This window comes from Cyprinus carpio, chromosome B19 (assembly GCF_018340385.1).
Source record: "Cyprinus carpio isolate SPL01 chromosome B19, ASM1834038v1, whole genome shotgun sequence".
Taxonomy (NCBI): domain Eukaryota; kingdom Metazoa; phylum Chordata; class Actinopteri; order Cypriniformes; family Cyprinidae; genus Cyprinus; species Cyprinus carpio.
Window position 1 is genome coordinate 18,167,244 of NC_056615.1, and position 21,818 is coordinate 18,189,061.

Sequence of the window (21,818 nt, forward strand, 5' to 3'; positions counted from 1 at the left end):
AAAGAGTATCTGGACTGTTTACGACTTTGTGGAATTTGAAATCAGTTTTGGTGACCGTTTTTTAAATATTCAGATTTCGAGAGAAAAAACTTAAACTGCAGCCACTAAGATAGTCACAGTCATCATTGATTCAGATCTTGACAGACAGGAAATTTAAACTTCCATCATGACACCAGCACCTCACCTCTCAATCTAACATTCTTAAATTTTAAATGACTGGCTCACATGACCATATTAAATAATAGATACCTCTTGGTTAGAAATAGACACAGGAGGTTCGGTCGGATTTTTCATTTCGCAGTTGACCGTCGACTTAGCGAGACTTCTCAGAACCGACCAGCTGCTACTCTTGCGGTCAGTCTTCAAAAAAAGGGTTTGGAGTAAGTAATCTAAGCTTTTTAAAATCTAAAAATTTGGATGTTAGATATAGAAAACTATATAGCACATGTTCAAAGTACAAGTTATATACAGATATTGTTTGTATTGATGTGAACCCGTTTTCTCATTACGTTATCCATCAATTTAATAGAAGGAATTTTCTCTGAATAATTCTGATTTTTTTAAGTGTCAGTAAATGTCAAACGTTAAATACTACTTTTAGATGTATGTACTGTGGTTATGTACAGTAGGCTACTTTTCGACTCTTGAAAATCTCAATTATAAGGCAATTGTAAATAACAATAAGTAGTAGCCTAGTAGTAATTATAAAAACAATAATAATAATAATAATAATATATTCTAGATGTTCATAAGCTGCTAAATCTCTTTACTATGTAGGATAGTCAGTCACCTGTTTCTATCATAATCAAAACACAGGCTACAAAAAAGATAAGATTTTTAACTTCTATTTTATTTCATTCACAATCAACAAACGTTATCCGAACTCATGAGCAAAACTGTTAAACAGTCAAAGATCAATGTCGTTCCACTGGCATCATCGTCAGACTTAGCTGAGCTGTAGGCCTACATCGTTAGCTTTGATGATGATCACGTAAATCCAAGGAAAAGAATTATCTTCGTCTGCGTTTTGTAGTAGTCTTAGCTTGCTTCAAGAGCTCCAAATGTCAGCATGGAGAACAGATTTGTTCTGTCCCCTGGCGAAACTCCAAGAACCATTTAGAGTGAAAATACAGCCCTGTCTGTGCTTCTTGAAAAGCAGCAGACCACTTTGTTAAGAAATAAAAACTAAATGGTTGAAATTCTTTTATGCTGGTCTGCAGTCACTAATGTAATGACAATTAATTAAATAAAAACAATGTTATCAAAATTACATAAAAGACGGGGATTATTTGCACTCGTTATACACTGCCCTGGTCCCGAATACTGTGTAAAAGCGCTCTTAATGATCTTTGTGCTCGGGTCAGTGGGAAGTTTAGGAGCCATGCTGAAATGTATTAAAAGCAAACAGACAGACCCTAGGGACCCTAGGCAGGTTCGCAACTCCCCAGGGCTGTTTCTAGTTATAGCAGGCAGGTGAATACTCTAACAAAAAGGTCTAAACAACACATACAAGTCTAACTAAAGCGGTTTTTGAGACATGTTTACCCTTTTAAATATTTGACTTTCATAAGTCAGACTTGATAAAGCACACAGCACACCACAGTAACTCCACGTCAGAATGAAAATGTATAATGCGTCGCCTTGGCACTGTTCACTCAAAAAGCGGGCAACGCTGGCCTCTTTCCAAGAATTCTTTGCATGAGTATGGAAATAAAATAATAACATAGTTCAGCTCATGTTAAAATCGGTAAAAAGTTTGTACTCCTTCAAATTGTGGCTTTGGAGAGAACAAAGCATTGGTGTAAGGGGGAGAAGCGGTCCCTGGCTGAGGTGATTAATTATCTACAGGGCTTCACCACGTCTGTTGGATGAGCTTTCAGCCTAAACACTCTGCTGCCGGAAAACAAGCACCAAATGGTGGTAAAGAGAAGGCCCCTTTCGGGACGGGTCTTCTTTCTTTTGTTTGTTGAGGTAGACTTGATAGATCACTGCTCTATAAAGATGTCAGAACTGTGGCTTCAGCTCTTGTGACTCTTGTAACTAAAGGTTATGATGTCTAAAATAGTACCTTCTACACATACACTGTTACATATGCACATTCATCATTTTCAGTATTGCAGTGTTGACACGAGCAAATTCTATAAGGTCAAAAAGATCATATGGTTGATAGGTCCGCTGAAAACAAGAACTTCCATTGAGTCTTGTTTGACTGATACACCGTAATCACCGAGAGAGGGCCACCTTGCACACACGAGTTTTTTAAAGGTATTCAGTAACAGTGATATTTTAATATATATAGTTGATAGCAAGGATTTCGATGGTATATTTCTAAGATATAATGCCAGATGGGAGATAAATCAAGGAAATTCGTTTATTATTAGTTTTTTTTTAATAAATATTAATATCATTTTAATAAATCAGAACGCCATATTGTTCTATTGCAATTGCATTTGTTTCCTTTAAAACAGGCACACAAGAAGACTATTAGTGTTAAGAGGTCCAAATACTTCTGGCATGGTTTTGTATATGTGGGGGACACCCAGTATAGCCTACCCCCAAAACAACATATTTTCCCACTTACAACGTTCTACTAATCTGTGATGTGCTATTTTTTGTCTGGTTAAAAAAGGCTCAAAAATAAGACTGAAATTTTAAATTGCGAGGAAGTACACACTACTTCCATCTTTGTGATCCTCCCGAAAGGGGACTAACAGCAGTCTCTATTAATGATTTACAGTTTAAAAAAGGTTTCCTTTTTAATAGACACTTGGTCACGTGAGTGGGGCGCATAATATGGTTGCGATATTATGATGAAGGGGGTGGATGGCATGCGAACCCCGGTCTGCTGCTGTGCTGATAGCGCTAGCCTACTTCACTAAAGTGGGGTTGGGTCATTGTAGACTTGCTGAAAAGCCGGAGAGATAGGGATTGAAAAAAATTAAAAAGAACGAAAGACCCTGGTACGTTTTGCGGATGATGTTATACAGCTGTCATGAACGGATATGTTTTTCTACACAGCAAAAGACAGAAAGCCCTGCACACCATGAGGATGGATATTATTTTGAGGTATTTCCGCTGATTGTTCACTTCTATAGTGAGTTTTTCGGCTCAGAGAGAAGGTCAGTTACCGTAGAATGGCGGATGAACACACGGGAGAGTCGAACTTAAGATCATTAAAATAAACTTGGAGCATATTCGTCAGTCAACTTTTATTCTTCACTTAACAGCACTGAAACGACCATTAAACACGTAAATAAAAAAGTTATTGTTACATCCATTTACAAAACGCTACATTGCTTTAAGCAACACTTTCTAATATCTAATATTGTTTTACAAAATTACAGAAATTTAGACTGAATTTTTATATAGGTGTTTTCTGTGATAAGAAGTCATAAATTAGAATAGATCCGCAAAACCCGAGGAACAAATGCTGTATTTTTTTAGTCTGTATTAAAATTTAATGTAAAATAAATGTAAATAAAATTAAGAAAAATACAATTAAAATGTCTTTAAATAAAGTCATTGTACAAGATGATACAGCGCAATTTATGGACTTCATGGAGTAAATTTCATCTGCTTTCTAAAAACATTTCAAACTTTTCCAAATTTGTCTACAGCCCAAAAACATTTTCTCTCACGAAAATATGACTCAGATCATTTTTTTTTGTCGGAGTAGAATCAAACTATTTATGTATATCCAAACATTTTCATTTTTTGAACTGTGTGAATGATTAATGATAAAGTCTTTGGATTACACGTAGTCTCAAATCGGTAACACTTGTGTGTGGCTGTGTAACCCTCTAGGTTGTAGACGGTGTGTAAACTGGGTTTTCCCAGAAAGAATAAATCACAAGACAGCAAATAAAGCTCAACAGAGCAGTGGCGGCCCGTTTGTTGCGGAGGCTCGCATGGGAAACGAGGATATAATATAAGGAGTATCATCCAGAAGCACGCTGCCGCACGAGGTCAAGACGCTCCAGTCTTGATTTATGGGCTGGGGGACTTAGGGCGGCCGCTGCTTGAGAGCTAATGACTATTCGATCTAAATTCTCTAGAAAGGAAACAAAATGGAGGAGCACTCGCCAGAGTGTTTTATTCCTTATGATATTCCTAATGATACATTCTTATTTTCACACGTGCGCCAATATTTTGTATCTTTAACTGTAAAAATGTATCCGTTAATTTGATTTATTTGTGCTGTTATTGTTAGGGTTCCTCCACCTATTAATTATTATATGCATTTAGATCTATTAGTAGTGTAATTAATTGCATTAGCGAAGCAAAGAGTCGTATGTAAAGGATTTTAAATAATGATATTTCTCTAAAGACTTGGTTGAGTACTTTTAAAGATTTCGAGCTTTCGTTTATTGTTTATGTTAATGTCCGTTTGTTCAAAGATTAAGGATACACTATACCAAGGTCATTTTCAGTAGGCTTAATACATTTTATTTTTTATTTTTTTTATTGATGTCAGTTTATCACTGTGCTGGTGTTAGATACAAGTTAGAGTTCAAACCATTTGTAATGAGTGCAATGGATTTACAATGAAAACAGTGTAACCCATTTGTAATAAAAACAAAAGGAAAATTCAAAGTATTTGATATGGTAACTCTAAATTAAATACACATTTAAAATAAAGAGGACATAAATGAATGACAAACATACAAAAGTGTGTTTATTTATTTTTATTAAGAGTTTAGAGTTCACTTATTGAATTGTTCAGTTAAAAGACATTGACATTAATTACTGTCTACTGTCTAAATTTCTCCTGGCTGTTGAGACAAAAAGTGATAATACTTTTATTTCTTGCCGTAGATCTCCAAATAAATGAATGTGCTTCATCACTAAGCCTACGAGAGACTGTGTTTTGCTTAAGGTGAGCTTTCTATTACATTACACAATTGCCATGTCTTGCTATAGCCTATATATTATTTACTATCATTTCATTTATGCAAAGGCTTACACATGCTACATGCACGCATACACACACACACACTTAGGCTATATGAAAACTGAAGACCCATAATTTCTTCCTTTCCACGTTTCTGGGGTGCAATTTGTCATTGTGAAGGAGTCTGCTGGATCAACGCTCAGGAGCTAACGTGAGAAATGTCTTGTAACGGTTTTAGGCGGTTTAATGCAGATTAATTGCAGATTAATGCATACTGTACTGCAAGACACATCTAACATAAGAAGTTAAATCGCAGTAACTTCAGCTCTATATATGCTATTTGTAATGTTTTACAAAAATTGCTGAACATTTCATCTACTTTTCATCTAGCAGTTTCTGCGCCATTAATGAAATCTCTTAGTCATCGTTTTAATGAAAGAAAAAAAGGAAACAATTGCGTCCAAATGACCAAAATGCTGAAATTGTCCAAAAATCGCATAGGCAAGGATTTTTTAAATCCCACTCACCAACCCACGCCGCCCGCTCTTTTCTCTTTGGCTTTAGTAATCTGTAATCCAGTGGGCAGCGCGAGAACAAGAATCTGCCTCTGTTTAGGCTACTGCCGTGCTGCGTAAGGACATAAATCTTTAGTTTGACCGAGAAAATACACAAGCTGATGCTGGTAATTCATTCGTATGCAGAAGAGTTTGATCCATAACTCCTTGTCCTCAGCTCGCGGCTCCTTTTCTTCTTCCTGCTGCTTTGGAGGTCCGGGAGTTTTATAGCCTTTTTCTGTGTAGTGAAAAAGCATCCTTTACTTTATTGCCGATAGTCTTTAGCTCAGGCTTTATGACCATTTTTTTTTTTAATGGATGGCGTTTATTAAAATATTGCACTATATTATTATATTATTATTGGAACAGACCTGCCGGTTTTTTTTTTTTATTATTATTATTATTATTATTATTATTATTGCTGCTGCTGCGATTAATAATCTCCTAAAACGATCTGTAATTAATTTAGGCCCAAGTAATTCAGTCCTTTCAGGCCAACAGTATTTGTATTTCAGTTTTGAGCTGTTTGGTAACAATCAAGCTTATATTTGTTTAACACAAAACTAATAATATATAGTCTAGTTCTTAGCGTAATTGTCAAGTTATAGATGTTATAAAGTTGTATGTATATCGTCCTGACTGTGTTTACAGGGGAGTGGAACTGCTTTCTGTGCTTGAGAAGGCGCTTTATTTGCATAATTTTTCTTGTCTACGGTGACGCTCTGTTTCGAGGGAGTTCACTGGGGTGTGCATAAGTATGTGTTAACGTACTAGTTTGTGCACGTTAGTGGTACACGAAAGACTCACTAGAGCGCAGCCCATAGTGGCATTTAGTATAGGTCCGAGAACACAGCATTCATTTAGTAGTATGTAATATGTGGCTATGTGTGAAGGTGCTTAATCTCTACAACCAAGGCACAGCAGACCACTTATTACTGATCTACGACAAAAAAGAAAAAGACAGAAGGAAGGAATTTAAGTCCTCGAGCGCGACCGAGTCGCAGCTTTACTGCAGATACGTCCCATGACTCCTGCAAGTGCAGCTCTGGCTTTGTTGTCTTCCCGATTTAGCTTTACCCTGGACCACTGTTTGATCGATTTCTGCCGCTGAATGAGAGAAGCTCGCTCCGTGCTGCGCGCTGCTCGTCAGAGAGGAAGGTAAGCGGGACAGAGACAGAGTTCTCGCATGGCTGTTAAATGGCGAGTTTTTGATTTATGACCGCGCGACTGAAATCTCGGTTCAGGGAGAGTTCATACTCGCACATACACACACTCACTCACTCACAGTCAAGCCAGATTCCTCCCGTGCAGCAGCTGGGTCTCCTGCTTTGTGGCTTCAGTGTCTATTCTTTTAGCTTTCCATGTGTATGATAGTGCCAGAGAGTGACTTAGTGGAAGTCAAGCATGGATGGGTCGTCTAGAAATTGAAGAGGCCTCTTGGTTTAGTTGTATGCAATTATGTGGTCTCAGTATGTTATTTGGGCCTGAATTTAGCACAGTTATATTTGTATTTGTCCTAAATCATTTTAAAATGATTGTTTTTATTATTGAGCAGATTATTACTTATTTGGTATGTTAGTCCTATTATTATTAGTATTATTATTATCGCTGTTATTCCTGAATTGCGAATTTCTGAATTCCTTATTGTGCGCTCCAAGTAAAGCATGATTCTTTTGCTTTTTTTGTGATCCTGTCTTCGTTTTATAAAAGCACGTGGACTGGTGGGATATATTTAACAGGGCATTTATTGTTGCTATATCAATAATAGGCCTATCAAATATTACTTAAGAGTGGAAAAGTGTACTAGGCAAATGTAATACGTTTTAGTGGTTATTTCCGCGCTCTGCGCCAGTCCCGGGCTGTGGCAATATCGCTTTCCCAGCTTGGTTACCCCTCATGCATCCACTGGTGCCAGTTACCATTATCCATTATTTTGGGTTGGCGAGGAAGAAATCATGGCGTGGTTTGGAGACGCGCGTCTGCCCGGTTTTTCAGGTTTCCTGCTACTACAAGTTTCGAACCCAAACAATACACGCAGTGGCTTGTAGGTAGACGAAAATGTCATGAACACCTTTTCGCCTTAAGAACTAAAATCAGACGCGAATAATGACCTTTGTTTAGAATAGAAAAATTTATATTTAACATTAAAATGAAAAGACGGCATAAGTTGTTCTGACAATGAAAATGAAAGTCGCTTAGGCCTAAATTCACGAAAATGATTAGCATGATTGATTCCATGCTTGTTTATAGCCGTAATGCTTTAATTAAATTAACACTACATATTGTGCTTATTTGTCTATTGTTTTTTAAATATGTTAATTATTTTATTCTGAATTATTATTTAAAATGATTATTTTAACATAGTTATAACTTATTTTGATTGTGTGTTTAAGTTAAATACTTTAAGCGGCCATCATGTTCTCAGTTATGTTGTCTATTGTTGCAATTGGCCATAAGGTAAGTGGTGACCGGCTCTCCCAGTCTCGCCACAGTGTCAACTGAGCTTTGAAAAGTAAGATGGATAGGCCTTATTTCACCCGCTCACCGTATCTTCTCTCACCGTAGGTTCATCCGTAGAGCCCATTGGCGAAGAGGTGTCACGTGACCACGTCGAGCCAATGTTCTTCTACGAAGGTGTCAGGACCTTGTCAGAAAGTGAAATAAACATTGGGAAACGGCGAGATGCAAAAAGCGACCTATTGCGACGGCTCGGCAATTTACAGTGGCTTCCCCTATCAAAGCGCAAACGGTTTAGTTTATGATGCCAATCAGCAGCAATATCTCCAGGCCCTTCATGTGGAAAGTGAGTACCATCAACCGGCCTGCTCCCTGCAGACCCCTGGTGGCTTTGCAGCTCTGCACAAACCCAGTGAAATCTCCGAGGGCTGCCAACGGAGTAACGGGACACAAACCCCAGTACCAGACATCCCCGACAACAACCAGCCCCCTACTGCCCCTTCCGGACCATCTTCCCCCAGTTCCCTGAACCAAATTCCGAGCAGTGATACCACCGCCAAGAACCCAGGGCACGCATCTCCAACGCCAGGCACAAGAAAACACATTTTTCCGTGGATGAAGGAATCCCGTCAGAACACAAAGCAGAAATCCTGTAGCACCATTTCAGGTGATTACATCAACCACATTGTAACAGTTTAAATTAAATAACCTAAATATACACGTTTATAAAATAAAATATAAATGAATACGAGCTATAACGCGTCTAGCTAGCCTATGGAGTTAGTATTCACATGGAATTATTTATTTTTATTTATTCGCTAACATGATTTGTGCAGTGTGTTGTTGCTTTGGTAAAAAAACAAAAGAGTCTGCTAAAACCATAAATGTCATAAAATATAGCCTATAAACCAGCATCTAGCCTATATGCTGCATGGAATTTGTAATTTTGCCTGTATCGGCTTTCCATTGCTATTTACTGTTTATTTATGATACATTGAACCACATGTAAACCACACTTCTAGAATAGTGCTTTTGGAGGTAATCGGACAGATTTGATGTTTAAATGCCAAGTTTACCAAAGGCTGTTTACCGATGACACCTCCAACAAATACCGCTGTCTATCTGCTTCACAGTTACATAGTTTCATTCAGTCAGCTATTTTATTTGGTAATTACTATGAAACTGTTGTGGAAAAACAGTACAGTTGGCTTCTAATTGCATCCTCCCTCTGTCCCACTTCCGGAACAGACTATGCCAGTACCCATTTTTTATATAACTTAATGAGAAGTAAGCTATTATGTTTCTGATACAGTTATAATGTGCTTGCTTTAACAGGGATAGGAAGATATTATTACCATATAATCCTTAAAATGATGTAGAACTATCTTTTCATGGCACAATGCATGGTGCTGTATAATCCTTAAAATGATGTAGGCCTAGAACTATCTTTTCATGGCACAATGCATGGTGCTGTACCAGCAGTGTTTGATTGAGTGATTCTTTTAAACAACAGTAAAAGTAATGCACGATTAATATTGAACAGTGAGGTTCATACTGGGACATGCGCAATAATGCTTTTCGTTTACTTTTTTTGTCCTCTTGCAGTAGAGAGCTGCGCTGGAGACAAGAGTCCCCCCGGTTCGGCTGCCTCCAAGCGCGCTCGTACTGCATACACGTCTGCTCAACTAGTAGAGCTGGAGAAAGAATTCCACTTCAACCGTTACCTCTGCCGCCCGCGACGAGTGGAAATGGCAAATCTGCTCAATTTGACGGAAAGGCAGATTAAAATATGGTTTCAGAATCGCAGGATGAAGTACAAAAAGGACCAGAAGGGGCTAGGAATGATGCCCTCTCCTGGTGCACAGTCTCCTCACAGTCCCATTGCCCTGTCATCTGGTGGCGTAGGAGGGGGTGGGAGTGCATATTTAAGTTCAATGCATTCTCTGGTTAACAGCGTGCCCTACGACTCACCCTCTCCAGCATCGTACAACAAACCCCAGCATAATGCGTACAGCCTTCCTACGTCATATCCACCTCCCCTGAATAACTGCCCGCCTCCTCAGAAGCGGTATCCGGGGACTGGCACAGCCACACCGGAATACGACACGCATCATCTTCAAGGCAACACCAATTACGGGACGCAAGTGCAGGGTAGCCCGGTTTATGTAAGTGGTGGTGGAGGCTACTCGGATTCTTTGGTGGGGATGGGGGCCTCGGTATTTGGCCTGACACATCTACCGCATCCACCTCAAGGCAATATAGACTACAACGGCGCTATCACCATGGGAAACAGCCATCAGCAAGGAACGTGCGAACCAAACCCATGCACATTCACAGACATTACACCGCACTATTCTCAGGGAAGAATTCAGGAAGCGCCCAAACTGACACATCTATAGCGCCGATGCAATGTATGTCTGTCCCAGTCCACGTAACACATTTGCGCACCTACAGCTGCGTATATTTGGTTCATATTGGTTTCCTGACGTAGCCTCAGTTGAAACGACCTTGTTGTTGGTTTAACTTAATACACAGAAAAAGGAAATTAAAGTTCATCAAAGCTCAAATGTCATGGCATCATGGGAATATGTAGGCCTGTGTTGTTTTGACGAAATCTGAAACAGGGTATCAGAACACATATTAGAACAGTTTTTGTGTGTGTGTGTGTGTGTGTGTGTGTGAATTTTAAGTCTTCAAAATTATCCTCAGTCACGACTTCTTTTCTGTTTTGCATTTTGCACTTGAGGAAGGATGCATACGAACACGAGTTTTTTATTCAACAGTCTTATACAGCGTGGGCTCGTGTCTTTTAGGTCTTTCAAATGTATTTATTTGTTTCCATGGACAGTAGAATGTGTTATTTACCCCAAATACTCCAGTTAATGGGTAAAAAGAACCCAGATCCTGCGATTCTTCCAGTCATGTCAGTGCTGAAACAAGTGCTAACAGCAAGACTGTTTATCAAAGGTCAGTGTGTTCGAATATTAATCGATGTGTGCAAATGTTAATCATATGTTGCTTAAACATTCGAAAGAGACAACGATCAGAAGCTGTTTATTAGTTTGAATTTTTTTTTTTTTTTTTTTTTTGATGTCATACATTCCATGCTGCTCCACTTCTGAAGAAATAAAAGACACTAATTGACTTAAGTATTTGCCTTCATAGTAGAGGTGTTACACAACAAAAAGCATCAGAAAATTAGCAATATGATAAGCGCATAATTTGCTCAGTACACGTCGCTCTTTGGTTCAAATTCAGCAAAATGAAAATAAACTTGCATATTATCAAAACGACTGAAAGACATTTGGAAATAGGGAGAGACAACCTAATACTGATGGATGTACTGAGTAAGAGTGGTACACCGTCATTTCCTGCAGTCTTGCAGTTTGTGAAAAGTGCGAGAAATCCCATCCATTGTCGTGACAGTCTCCTACAGGCCTCCAGCAGTGCCTGTGGGAGAAAAAAGGCTTTAAAACTGAAATGCTCAAGCCCAGCCCTCCTTTAGACCAACAACAGTGCAATAAATAAAAGACAGATGCAAGATACGCAATAGAGAGAAAGAAAACAGTCATCACACAAAAAAACACATCAATGCAAAATTCTCTGAAACAATTCGTAAACTGAGTCCAAATTTTATGTTATTGTCATTAGTAATAGTACTCGAGATTAACACAGTTCTTAACTGTTTTAAGTATAAATTTAGAGACTCGTTTTTTAATATCAGTACTGTTGTTTTATAATTTCACTTGACATGAAATGACGTTAAATTAAATGACTATGATTAACAACCTCGTTGTGTATTACACTGGTTAAAGAAGTGCTAGTAAAAAAAAAAGCAAATATAATTTAAAACAAAAATATATTTTTTCACTAGTCTTCAGTCTATTTAGCCTATCAAATTACATTACTGCCGTCTTAATGTTATAAATAAAAGCAATTCTTGGACTTGTAGTTTTCTGTAAAATGTCCTCATATAGCATAATGTTAGCAGCAGCTTGCGTTAGGTAAAGTTAATAAATTTAGGACATGTTAACCCAAGATGTGGTTATGGGTTTCATGGGGAAAAAAAAAACAGGGCCATGTTTTAACCGACTTGGAATGAGTGTCACCTCCCACTTAGTAACCTCTTTTCTTGGCTACCCCAGATACGTGCTGTATAACACTACGCCTAACGAAATTAGCGCGTCCTTTCATTTATGAAATTAGGCTGGCTATAGAATATGAAAGAAACTACTTACTCATAGACAGCAAATTACTGATCCTTGTATGTAAAACTGAAAATGCCAGGTCACTTTTAGTCTGTGTTTATGAGAGAGAGAAACAGGCAAATCTCTCTAATAGAGCTTTTTCCCGCCTCTCCTCTCGTTCTACCAGGATTTGTTCCTCGTAGAGTTAGAAGGTTTAAATGTGTTGTGGGGGCATGAGGCTGTCAGACCTTTTGGCAAGTAAGATTGATCGCCGTGCATGCTTCTAGAACTCTTTGTTTAGTATATAGGCTAAGCACTGAAGCTACAAACGACCAAAGTACTAGTTTCCCTACAAAAAAACAAAAAAAAACAAAAAAAAAACAATCAAATCAAAATGTTAGTAGACACAAAATCCTCTCCCTGTGCAGAATGAAACAAAATGTAACAAAATTAATTTGTTTAATCATAATCCAAGAGATCTACATTAAACGTCAATTGTTTCGTTTAAAAAATAACTTAACATAGGCCTATGTTTACATTTTACATTCATTGATTTAACCAAAGCGACATATCCACTGAAACATCATGAAGCAATTTGTCACAGAGCCAAAAACATTCAACACTTCAATTCCAGGTTTAGAAGTTAGGAAACAAGCTAGACTAGAGGTAAAAGGTTGTGTTAACAAGATATGAGCAGAGGTGAAGTTTTATGTGATATAAAGGTTTTTATTACTTACTCTAATCCTCACTGTTCAAACATTGCGGGTAGCCTATATGCTCGGAACAAAGATTGCAGTTGAAAACATCTGGTATCAGGAAGCCTTTTACTTCAAATATTTACTGAGAACGACGTAGGACCCTATTGGAGAGAGAGCGAGCGAGAGTGTATACTAGTTATATAAAGCCTACAGAATCCAAATTTGCATTTGATCTTGCGCGTTATTTTGTAAAAAATAAAAAAAATAAAATAATAATAATAATAATAATAGAGCTTGATAGAATAATAATGTATTTTATGATATCGTTCAGTGCGATTATCTACCATCGTTGATGACCTTACAAACTTTTCTGTAAGTGGATTTGTTTTATGAAGCTGTACGTTTTTGTCTAACCGGTGTATTTTAGGTAGAAAGTTAGCATACGTCAACAGATTTGCGTGTGGGGGAGGGTATGTGATTTCGATTCTAGGCTGAAAGAGCTGTCTTTTCAAGCCAAAATGAAATAGATTAAAAAAACTTCTTTGTCAGTTGCAGGCTAACTTATTTGGCAAATGTACTGGAGCAAGACTGATTCCCTCACATTATTTGTGAAACCATTACACAGAGAGAATGCACGTGCTTGTGCAGCAGGGGTAAAAGGGTGGTTCTAATTCTTATATGCACCAGTCCGCCGGTTTTGAGATTGACAATGAAGCTTCAGGGCCATTGCCTTTAGCGAACACAATGATACAGATGTACATAACACCTCCTGTTAAGAAAGGAGTTGTTCTAAGAAGTTCTACAGATCGATTTTTCAAGCTGGATAAACTTTAAATTGCCACTGGGTAAAGGTAATCATGTGACATGTCTTTTCTGTCCAATTTAAACCAAGTCTCCTTTTGAATTAATATAGTCAATCTTAAGCGGTCCAAACGAGTATATTACAAAATAATTTGAATGTCTTTTTTCTCCACATAGCCTACTTATTTTAAACTTCAACGAAGCCAAACTTTCCCTATCCGCGCTCTTGGGGCGTGAGACAACAGGTTTACAATGAATTACGAGTTTGAGCATGAGACTGGTTTCATCAATAATCGGCCATCGCTCGCGGAGAGCCTTACTTCTCCCCCCGGACGACTCATTTCAGAAGTCATCAATCACAAGTTCAGCGCACACGAACCTCCTTTTCGAGCACACCATCCCAAGCTTGAGTCTCGGCACTCAGCCACGCCATGCAGGGCCCCGGCACAGCGCAGATTGGGGAAGCCCACTACACGCCAAATCTCTGACCCAGAAATAGTACCCGTGGATGCACGAAAAGAAGAATAACACGAGAAACTGTCCTCTCACACCGACCGGCTTCATGATTCCGACAGCGAAAGTCATTTGCTTCTCTCCAAAAGGTGAGTTTTAGGAAAACCTAAGCAAAGAGAGATGGGAAGAATAAGGTCATTAAAGGTCCGAGAGAAAATGAGCATCGCCGTACATCTGCACAATCCTCTCCACACTATTTACCTCATATTAATCTCATTTACCACCTCTGTATTTTTTTTTTTTTTTTTTTTTTTTTTTTTTTGTAGCTTAATTCAAATCAATAAGATCTTTCTGATGTCTGACGTGTAACGGAGAATGATAGATTACTGTTGGGGCGGAAGGGGCCACTTGGGCATTCATTAGAAGATGGTAGTCGGTACCTTGCACACACGATGATGCTGTTCGCTGTCTACAGTTTTTTATTTATTCTTACAATACTTTTTTAGTTCATCAATTTGAGTTATTGCAATTCACAGTTAAGATTACATTAACGTTACGATAGAAAAATACTAGGTGTTGTCATGCTCCTATATCGTAAGCTTGACTAAACAACATAAGTGTTCGTGTGTTCCTTTGTGGACTCATTTTTTTCAGGCACACCCGAGCTTCTCGAGGGCGGTTTCGGTTTGTCTAGTGGAGAAGGAGGTTCGCGCTGCCTGAGAACAGCATACACAAACACACAGCTTTTAGAGCTGGAGAAAGAATTCCACTGCAACAAATACCTTTGCCGACCACGCCGTGTGGAAATAGCCGTGCTGCTCGACCTTATGGAACGCCAGGTTCAGCACCGACGGATGGAACATAAACGCCCGACCCAGACTAAAGACATCCACGGAGAGCTAAGCAAGACAACTGTCGGGGAGGATAGCAGTACACAGAGCGACGAGGACGCTTCCATTTGTGGCCTCAGTCATGACAAATTGGGCGTTGAAGATGGAGAGTCGAACACTTTTCAAAACGACCTGTCAAACGTCTCTGGGCAGTCCTGTAATGATAACGATATGCAAACTTTTTAAATGTTTTCTGACAGATTTATGGAAAGAAGTCTAAAAGATTTTTCCAGTCAGTCACCTAGGACTGCTCTGGGCAAGGGGACAATAATATGCAACCGATGTGCCAGTCCGGACAATTGCGATTCCCCGCATTTTATGGACATGTCTGTCTTTTTTTCGACCGACTCATGTCTGTCTGATGCAGCTTCGCCACTGCTGTGCAAGTCTCTGGAAAGCACAGATGTTGTTTTAACAGACTTTTATTTATTTACGGATTCTCTGATTAACAAAATGCAAACTACTGATTATCGAAGTGGAAATGAAAGGATAAACCGGGAGTTTTAAATGATTTTTTTGTTTCAATATAACTGACGCGATTATGATAACATATCAAAGGTAAGCTATATAAGTCCTGTGCCCTGTATTTAGTAATTTGCATAGGCCTAATGCATTCATAACAGAAGTATTAGTATAGATAATTTTCTGTATTTCTGTATCGAGTGCTGCTTATTTTTGTAAAAAATAAACATAGCCTACTTTGTAAATACAAATCTCAAGACAATATTCTGTTCTCAAATCAGCAATTACAACAACCTATTATTTCGCTTGTCACTAAATATAAATCCATTATACCAGTCATAACACTTCAAAATGAATAAATATTAACTAAATTAAATGTACTATTAGACTCACGTGTACTGCAGTGTTATTTGCAGAAGTCATACAAAAAAATGTGTGAAATGAACATTGATTTGATAATTTCACATTTTATGTTCCTCACGTGTGATTTCCATGCTGAAACATTATTAGATGTCATGGGAAAATAAGTACTAGTTAAAACATTTTAAATATTTATTTAAACTTCTGAATGAATGTGCACTTAGAAATCATTAGCTACTTATGAAATATTATGTTGTTGTCCATTTTGCACGAGGCAAATTAACAAACTGTATAATTACTCCTACTATATTTGATAGTATAAACTCACATATTAATGTGTAAACTTTTCAAATCTTTAATTTAAAGTCATTTTACATGACAAAACCGCGTTCAAATATGGCTTCTTTGCCAGAGCTAGGCTCTTTGTCTCAGACTCTTTTCTCCGCTCAGCGTGGGGAAATGCCAAAGATGTTTCTTTCCATAACGAACTCATAAATCAAAGACTTTCAGGCAAGTTGACAGCACCAAGACAATCACTGCATGTGAACAGTCTGCCCAAATAAGTGTTTTCACTCACTGTTTATCATTAAGAAGATTTTGGATCCCGAAGCACAACCCACGTGGACGGATAATAATTCATTTTTATTGGCGTTTTAACACCCGGCATTAGAATTACACAAAACACTCATAAACTACATATTTCATTGCGCGTGGCATATTTGTCCTTGTCTCTTTTATGGTTTCTTTTTCTAGCCTGACTGAAATGATGTGATAGAAATGGTTTATGAACCCTACATTAAAGACTTTAAAAAAAAAAAAAATATTTGCAATATTAATAAAATAGTATAATCTTAATGACAAGCATATTTTTGTTCATATATTTTTCACCCACACTACCTATAGCCTACATCTTCCCCGAATATTGTCTGTGAATGTGGCTGAAAAGCTCTGCAAGATTTAGTTGGTTCTACTTTTTAAACCTCAAATGACGGATTCGTAGTGACATTTTGCTTAAATGCATTGTTTTAAGGTTCTAATTTGTACTGTGTTAACACTCGATACAAGATGAAGAACAGCCGCAATAAACAAACAGTAAGTGCATTACAACAGCTGTTATTTTTCTTGCCTTGTTTGTCAGGGACCATGTTTAAAAACGATGTGTTAAGAAGAGAGGATGAGAAATACTAGGCCGTCAGAAGCTTGTGGAAAGCGCCATTTTGAGGACAAAAAAATAACATTGGACATCTCTCAAAAAATTTCCTTTCTATCCAGAGGGGGCGCACGTCCCCCCTGCTCAACTATAGGCTGGAGCAGTGGTTCCCAACCCTTGTCCTGGAGGCACCCCAACACTGCACGTTTTGCATGTCTCCTTAATCAAACACCTGATTCAGGTCATCAGGGCTGCTTTCAGCCCCGACAAAAACTGCGCAAAACGGTTTTTAAACGGAAACGGTGGTGCGTTGAACACCCTGTTCTGATGACGCAAGAGTTGCAACTATGGCAGCTGAGAAGGTTGTTCTTTTGAAGAATTTTCGGATCCTGATGAACTCGGTATAAATATGTGTTTTATATTACAAAATATGCTCGTTGTTACAGTCCCCGCGCTTGCCATCCAAAATAAAAGAGAACATCCCAATTGAGCGATGAGATTTTTTGGAAACTGTGGTTCCTAATTATTGTGATCAAATATTTGCCATAATCCACTTCTTACCTCAGAGTGTTATGATCTATACCTTTTTATTTTTATCGTGAGTATAAGGCTTATCATTATTGTTGATCACTGTTGTTGTGCTATGATTGAGTGTAGAAAAGTTTATGAAAGTGTCACTCCACAATACAATAGCAAAAATATTTTTATGTAACATTAAGCTCTAGCACAGTGGTTCTCATCCACATTCTTGGAGGACCCCCAACACTTTTTGCATGTCTCCTTTGTCTGACACACCCATTTTAAGTCTGTGAATCTCTACTAATGAGCAGGTGACCTGAATCAGGTGTGTTTGATTAAGGAGACATGCAAAATGTGCAGTGATGGGGGTCCTCCAGGAATGTGGCTGAGAACCACTGGTCTAGCACACCTTCCTAAGGAAAGGATATGGACCAGAAGACATTGCAATTACTAAATTATATTTAGACAGACTTAAACAAGTTCCAGATCTATACTTGTGCTCTTATAATTTCAGTTATTTTGCGTTTCATGTAAATAAACGTGCAAACAATATACTTGCTCTTGTGAATTTGTTTTGATGTTAATTGCATTGGGCGAGCTATCTCTTTAATACCGCATGGTTTATATGTTGCTGCTGATTGGGTTGACATTTTTGACACACCCACCAAACAAGAGAAAGCGTATCTTAAACCCCGTTGAAAACCGTTTCACACTGTTTCCAGCAAACATGTCGTTCAAACCGGAAACCGTAGCAAAACGTCGGGTACCGGTTTGAGCTTGAACTTGCCCCAGATCATTAGTAGTAACTGCAAGACCTGAAATTGGTGTGTCAGAGAAAGGAGACATGCAAAATGTACAGTGTTGGGGTGCCTCTAGGACCAGGGTTGGGAACCACTGGGCTAGAGCAGGGGTTCTCAAACCTCTCCATGAAGTACCCCCAGCACTGCACGTTTTGTATGTCTCCCTCAATTATCACACCTGATTCAACACATCAGCTCATTAGTGGAGACTGCAAGACCTGAAGTGGGTGTGTCAGACATAGGGAGACATATAAAACGTGCAGTGCTGGGGTTACTTCATGGAGAGGTTTGAAAACCCCTGGGCTAGAGGATAGGAATACACTTTCATGTGATAACTGGTCACTTTGTGACCACTGATCACAAAAGATAATACAGCAGAACAAGCAATTGTTTATTAATAAATACGTGACAAAGTTCAGGTTCATTTTTTTCGGGATTTTTACATAAAATTTAAATGGATTTTATACAAAAATTGCAGGCTAAAGCAATAAATATACAGTGGGTTATGCAGGCTTTTTATAGAAAACAAACAAACAAAAAAACTCAACCATATCACTTAACTACAAAACCATTCTAATGAAAAGATAAGCTATAATGAAAAAATACAATCAGTTTTATTACCAGTTTATCATTTTTATACACAAGGCCAGATTAATTAGAGCTGATGACTGCATAGCAACCTCACAAAGCAGCGCAACTGACTAAAATATACAATAAACCAGAAAGAGATAAAAAAGACATTCCCTTTACATTATTTCCCTGTGGTTTGGAGCTCATCTTACCTGGCGCATTTCTTCAACATAATTCCCCACACCGATATGTTGCTGCCTGGACGGTGTCTGTGAAACTACATCCCTCCTTGCTCCTCTGCTAGCGAATCCATCCTTTCAGTGGGGGATAAGGTGGGCCAACGTCACGTTGATCGACAAGAGGTCGGCATTTACATAAGCCTGGTCTTTAACGACAATCTGTCAGTGCAAGGCCACTTAAGATCAAGATGAGACAGAACAACTGATCACTGGCTGACCCACCCCACGTGACTGTCACTGGTCATTCATATCACTAGCGCGCGGACACCCCCCAATCCACGACTGATTGAAGGAGGCAGAAGGGTGGCTCGGCTCAACCCCGGGTGAATGGTGCGAGTCGTGCGTCGTTAATCAGTCCCCAGGCCCAAAGATCTGTCAGTGTGGCCGCCACGCGCAAAGACGCCCAAGAAGATGCCACGATGAGCACATTCCTAGATTTCTCGGCCATAAGTGGTGGTGGAGATGCAGGTGGCGGGGGCTCGTGCTCACTCAGAGCGTTTCATGGTGACCAAGGACTTTCAACATTTCAGTCATCGTGTGCTGTCAGGGTAAATAGCTGCGGTGGGGACGAGAGGTACATGTCCAGTAGATCATCACAAGACGCAATTAACCCTCAGCCGCACCAAGCCGGCTCGTACCAGTCCCCCGGGACTCTGTCAATTACCTACAGCGCCCATCCAAGTTATGGGACTCAGAGTTTTTGCGCCGGATACAGTCACTATGCCCTGAATCAGGATGTGGACTCGTCTGTGAGCTTTCCCCAGTGCGGCCCGATAGTTTACTCTGGAAATATTTCCTCCACGGTGGTGCAGCACCGTCACCATCGCCATGGTTACAGTAGCGGAAACGTTCACCTCCATGGTCAGTTCCAGTATGCCTCAGCCACATATGGTAATAGTTCGGATCAGGCAAACCTAACGTTTGTGGCGGGCTGCTCAAATCCGCTATCCCCTCTGCATGTGACTCATCACGACGCATGTTGTTCACCTCTATCAGATGGCGTGTCAACAGGGCAGACATTTGACTGGATGAAGGTTAAACGGAACCCGCCGAAAACAGGTGAGTGGCTAGAGAACTTTCACATGATTTTCTTTTTTCAGGTTACAGTATTTATGATACGAATGAAAAAAGAAAACAAGGACTGACTTAATATTGCTTTGCGAACACCCTGGTTGTGTAAAATTCTGGAAAACTGATGTGATATAATTAAGTCAAGATTACGCATGCACACATTTATTCATCTATTTATCCTCTCTCTTCAGGGAAGGCTGGAGAGTATGGCTTTGGTGGGCAGCCAAACACTGTACGCACCAATTTTACTACAAAACAGCTGACAGAGCTTGAAAAGGAGTTTCATTTCAATAAGTACTTGACTCGTGCAAGGCGGGTGGAGATCGCGGCTGCGCTCCAATTAAACGAGACTCAGGTGAAGATCTGGTTCCAAAATCGTCGTATGAAGCAAAAGAAGCGAGAAAAGGAAGGTCTTTTGCCCAAATCTCAGTCCGATACGAAGGATGGTCACGAAAAACAGGAGGATGCATCTGAAAAGTCGCTCTCCGCACCACCCACTCCATCTCCCTCTTCCCCGACTGTTGATGCCTACACCTCGAATTAAAAACCTCTCACGTTTGTTCTGCCAACCTGTTAATGATACTGGAGTACTGTTAGTGACTCTCCTGTCAAGGTTATTGTCAAAATCATCATGTGACATCAGTGTCATACAGAGACCAGTGCACAACTTAGAGATTTTGAACACTCAGTATTTATCTGTGCTACTTTGTGTTATTGTGAAATGACTGTTAATTGTCTTAGGACACCTTGTCAAGAATCTGTACAAATAACAAGTTTCTTGTGCATTTTCATGCACAGTAATAACAAATGCTGCACTATTACACGTCTTTGGTCGGACTTGCACCACTTGTCAAAATACCTACCTCAAGAACCAAAGGAAGTAGTGCAATATATTTAAGAGATGTATTATTAAGAGAGACGAATCAATTGTACGTTTCGCCAAAGGCTTGTTTCAACACACTGACAATTTTTCTGGACCGTGCATAGTGTTAACCCTGATGTTGTGTATGTGTTGTGAGTTCTGCAACATGATGCACAACTTTTCAAAGTTGTCATCCGGTTGTACTGAGTTTTATCAGTCAAAGATAAAGACTCAAATCTCCTTTAGAAACATGCTTTAGAAAACGATCAAGATACGGGTGAGTTAAATGTGTGAATTAAAATTTCACTTAATTACAATTTATTTGAACACTGGTGTTTTACTCGTGGTGGTGTCAATGCCTGGTATAAGCCTGTCCAAATATTTCTGGTAACTTTAAATAATCTACAAGTAATTTATATAACGTTTAGGTACATGCTTCCAAAGAGTTTTTTTTTTTTTTTTTGACTTGACTTGACTTGACTTGTACTTTTATGTTTGATTTATCGATTCGATTGTTTGCATAGTCTCAATCCACAGATAACTTGCTCTCTGGCTCTTTAACTGATATATGCATCTGCTCGTGGTTTCTTCCTCAGGGACAAAGCTATATTGGCACATGGTAAGCATGTTTATCCACGAAAGTGGACGCGCAATGCTGTCACCGTCATTCGTTATGACAACCCTATTGACCTGTTGGTTTATCGAAGGAAAACGGAGGACAAGAAAAAAAGAGAGAGAACATCGATTAAATCATCTTAACTATCGACAAGGATGAGTCGGCCTGACCCCATTGTGTTGATGACATATCTGATTCCTCATATCACAGCCTATCAGTTTTGCGTACAAAGTGTTGA

General features: G+C 39.0%; 2 protein-coding genes, 1 long non-coding RNA gene and 1 pseudogene across 10 annotated transcripts in view; 3 read left to right on the forward strand and 1 right to left on the reverse strand.

The window, feature by feature from the left end:
* LOC109111780 (homeobox protein Hox-A3a) overlaps nucleotides 1–11,051 on the forward strand; it is a 39,845-nt gene extending 28,794 nt beyond the window's left edge. For 3 of the 8 annotated variants that reach the window (XM_042745539.1, XM_042745538.1, XM_042745536.1), the window contains exons 3-5: nucleotides 4,816–4,876; nucleotides 8,011–8,569; nucleotides 9,508–11,051. In XM_042745539.1, coding sequence (XP_042601473.1) covers nucleotides 8,128–8,569; nucleotides 9,508–10,301 — 1,236 coding nt within the window. In that variant the 5' untranslated portion in view covers nucleotides 4,816–4,876; nucleotides 8,011–8,127 and the 3' untranslated portion in view covers nucleotides 10,302–11,051. Of the gene's footprint in view, nucleotides 1–724; nucleotides 3,067–4,815; nucleotides 4,877–5,901; nucleotides 6,604–8,010; nucleotides 8,570–9,507 lie in introns of those variants that run through there. The other 5 variants (XM_042745542.1, XM_042745537.1, XM_019124771.2 and 2 more) reach the window with 4 other exon arrangements.
* LOC109111790 lies at nucleotides 10,568–14,955 on the reverse strand. Its single transcript, XR_006157318.1, has 3 exons — nucleotides 14,824–14,955; nucleotides 13,968–14,207; nucleotides 10,568–11,352 (listed from the first exon to the last, which is right to left on the reverse strand). It is a non-coding gene; the product is annotated as an uncharacterized LOC109111790 (long non-coding RNA).
* LOC109111788 lies at nucleotides 13,841–15,638 on the forward strand (annotated as a pseudogene).
* Nucleotides 15,639–18,410: 2,772 nt separating this feature from the next.
* On the forward strand, nucleotides 18,411–21,343 carry hoxa1a (homeobox A1a). Its single transcript, XM_019124775.2, has 2 exons — nucleotides 18,411–20,090; nucleotides 20,294–21,343. Exons 1-2 carry the CDS (start codon nucleotides 19,451–19,453, stop codon nucleotides 20,644–20,646), a joined length of 993 nt encoding a protein of 330 aa, XP_018980320.1. The 5' UTR covers nucleotides 18,411–19,450; the 3' UTR covers nucleotides 20,647–21,343.
* The last annotated feature ends 475 nt before the right edge of the window (nucleotides 21,344–21,818 follow it).

Bases quoted from the DNA above. Each gene is read 5' to 3' on its own strand.
- hoxa1a (XM_019124775.2), top strand. From the start codon at position 19,451: ATGAGCACATTCCTAGATTTCTCGGCCATAAGTGGTGGTGGAGATGCA. The intron at 20,091-20,293 runs GTGAGTGGCTAG...CTCTCTCTTCAG, and splicing joins ACGGAACCCGCCGAAAACAG to GGAAGGCTGGAGAGTATGGC.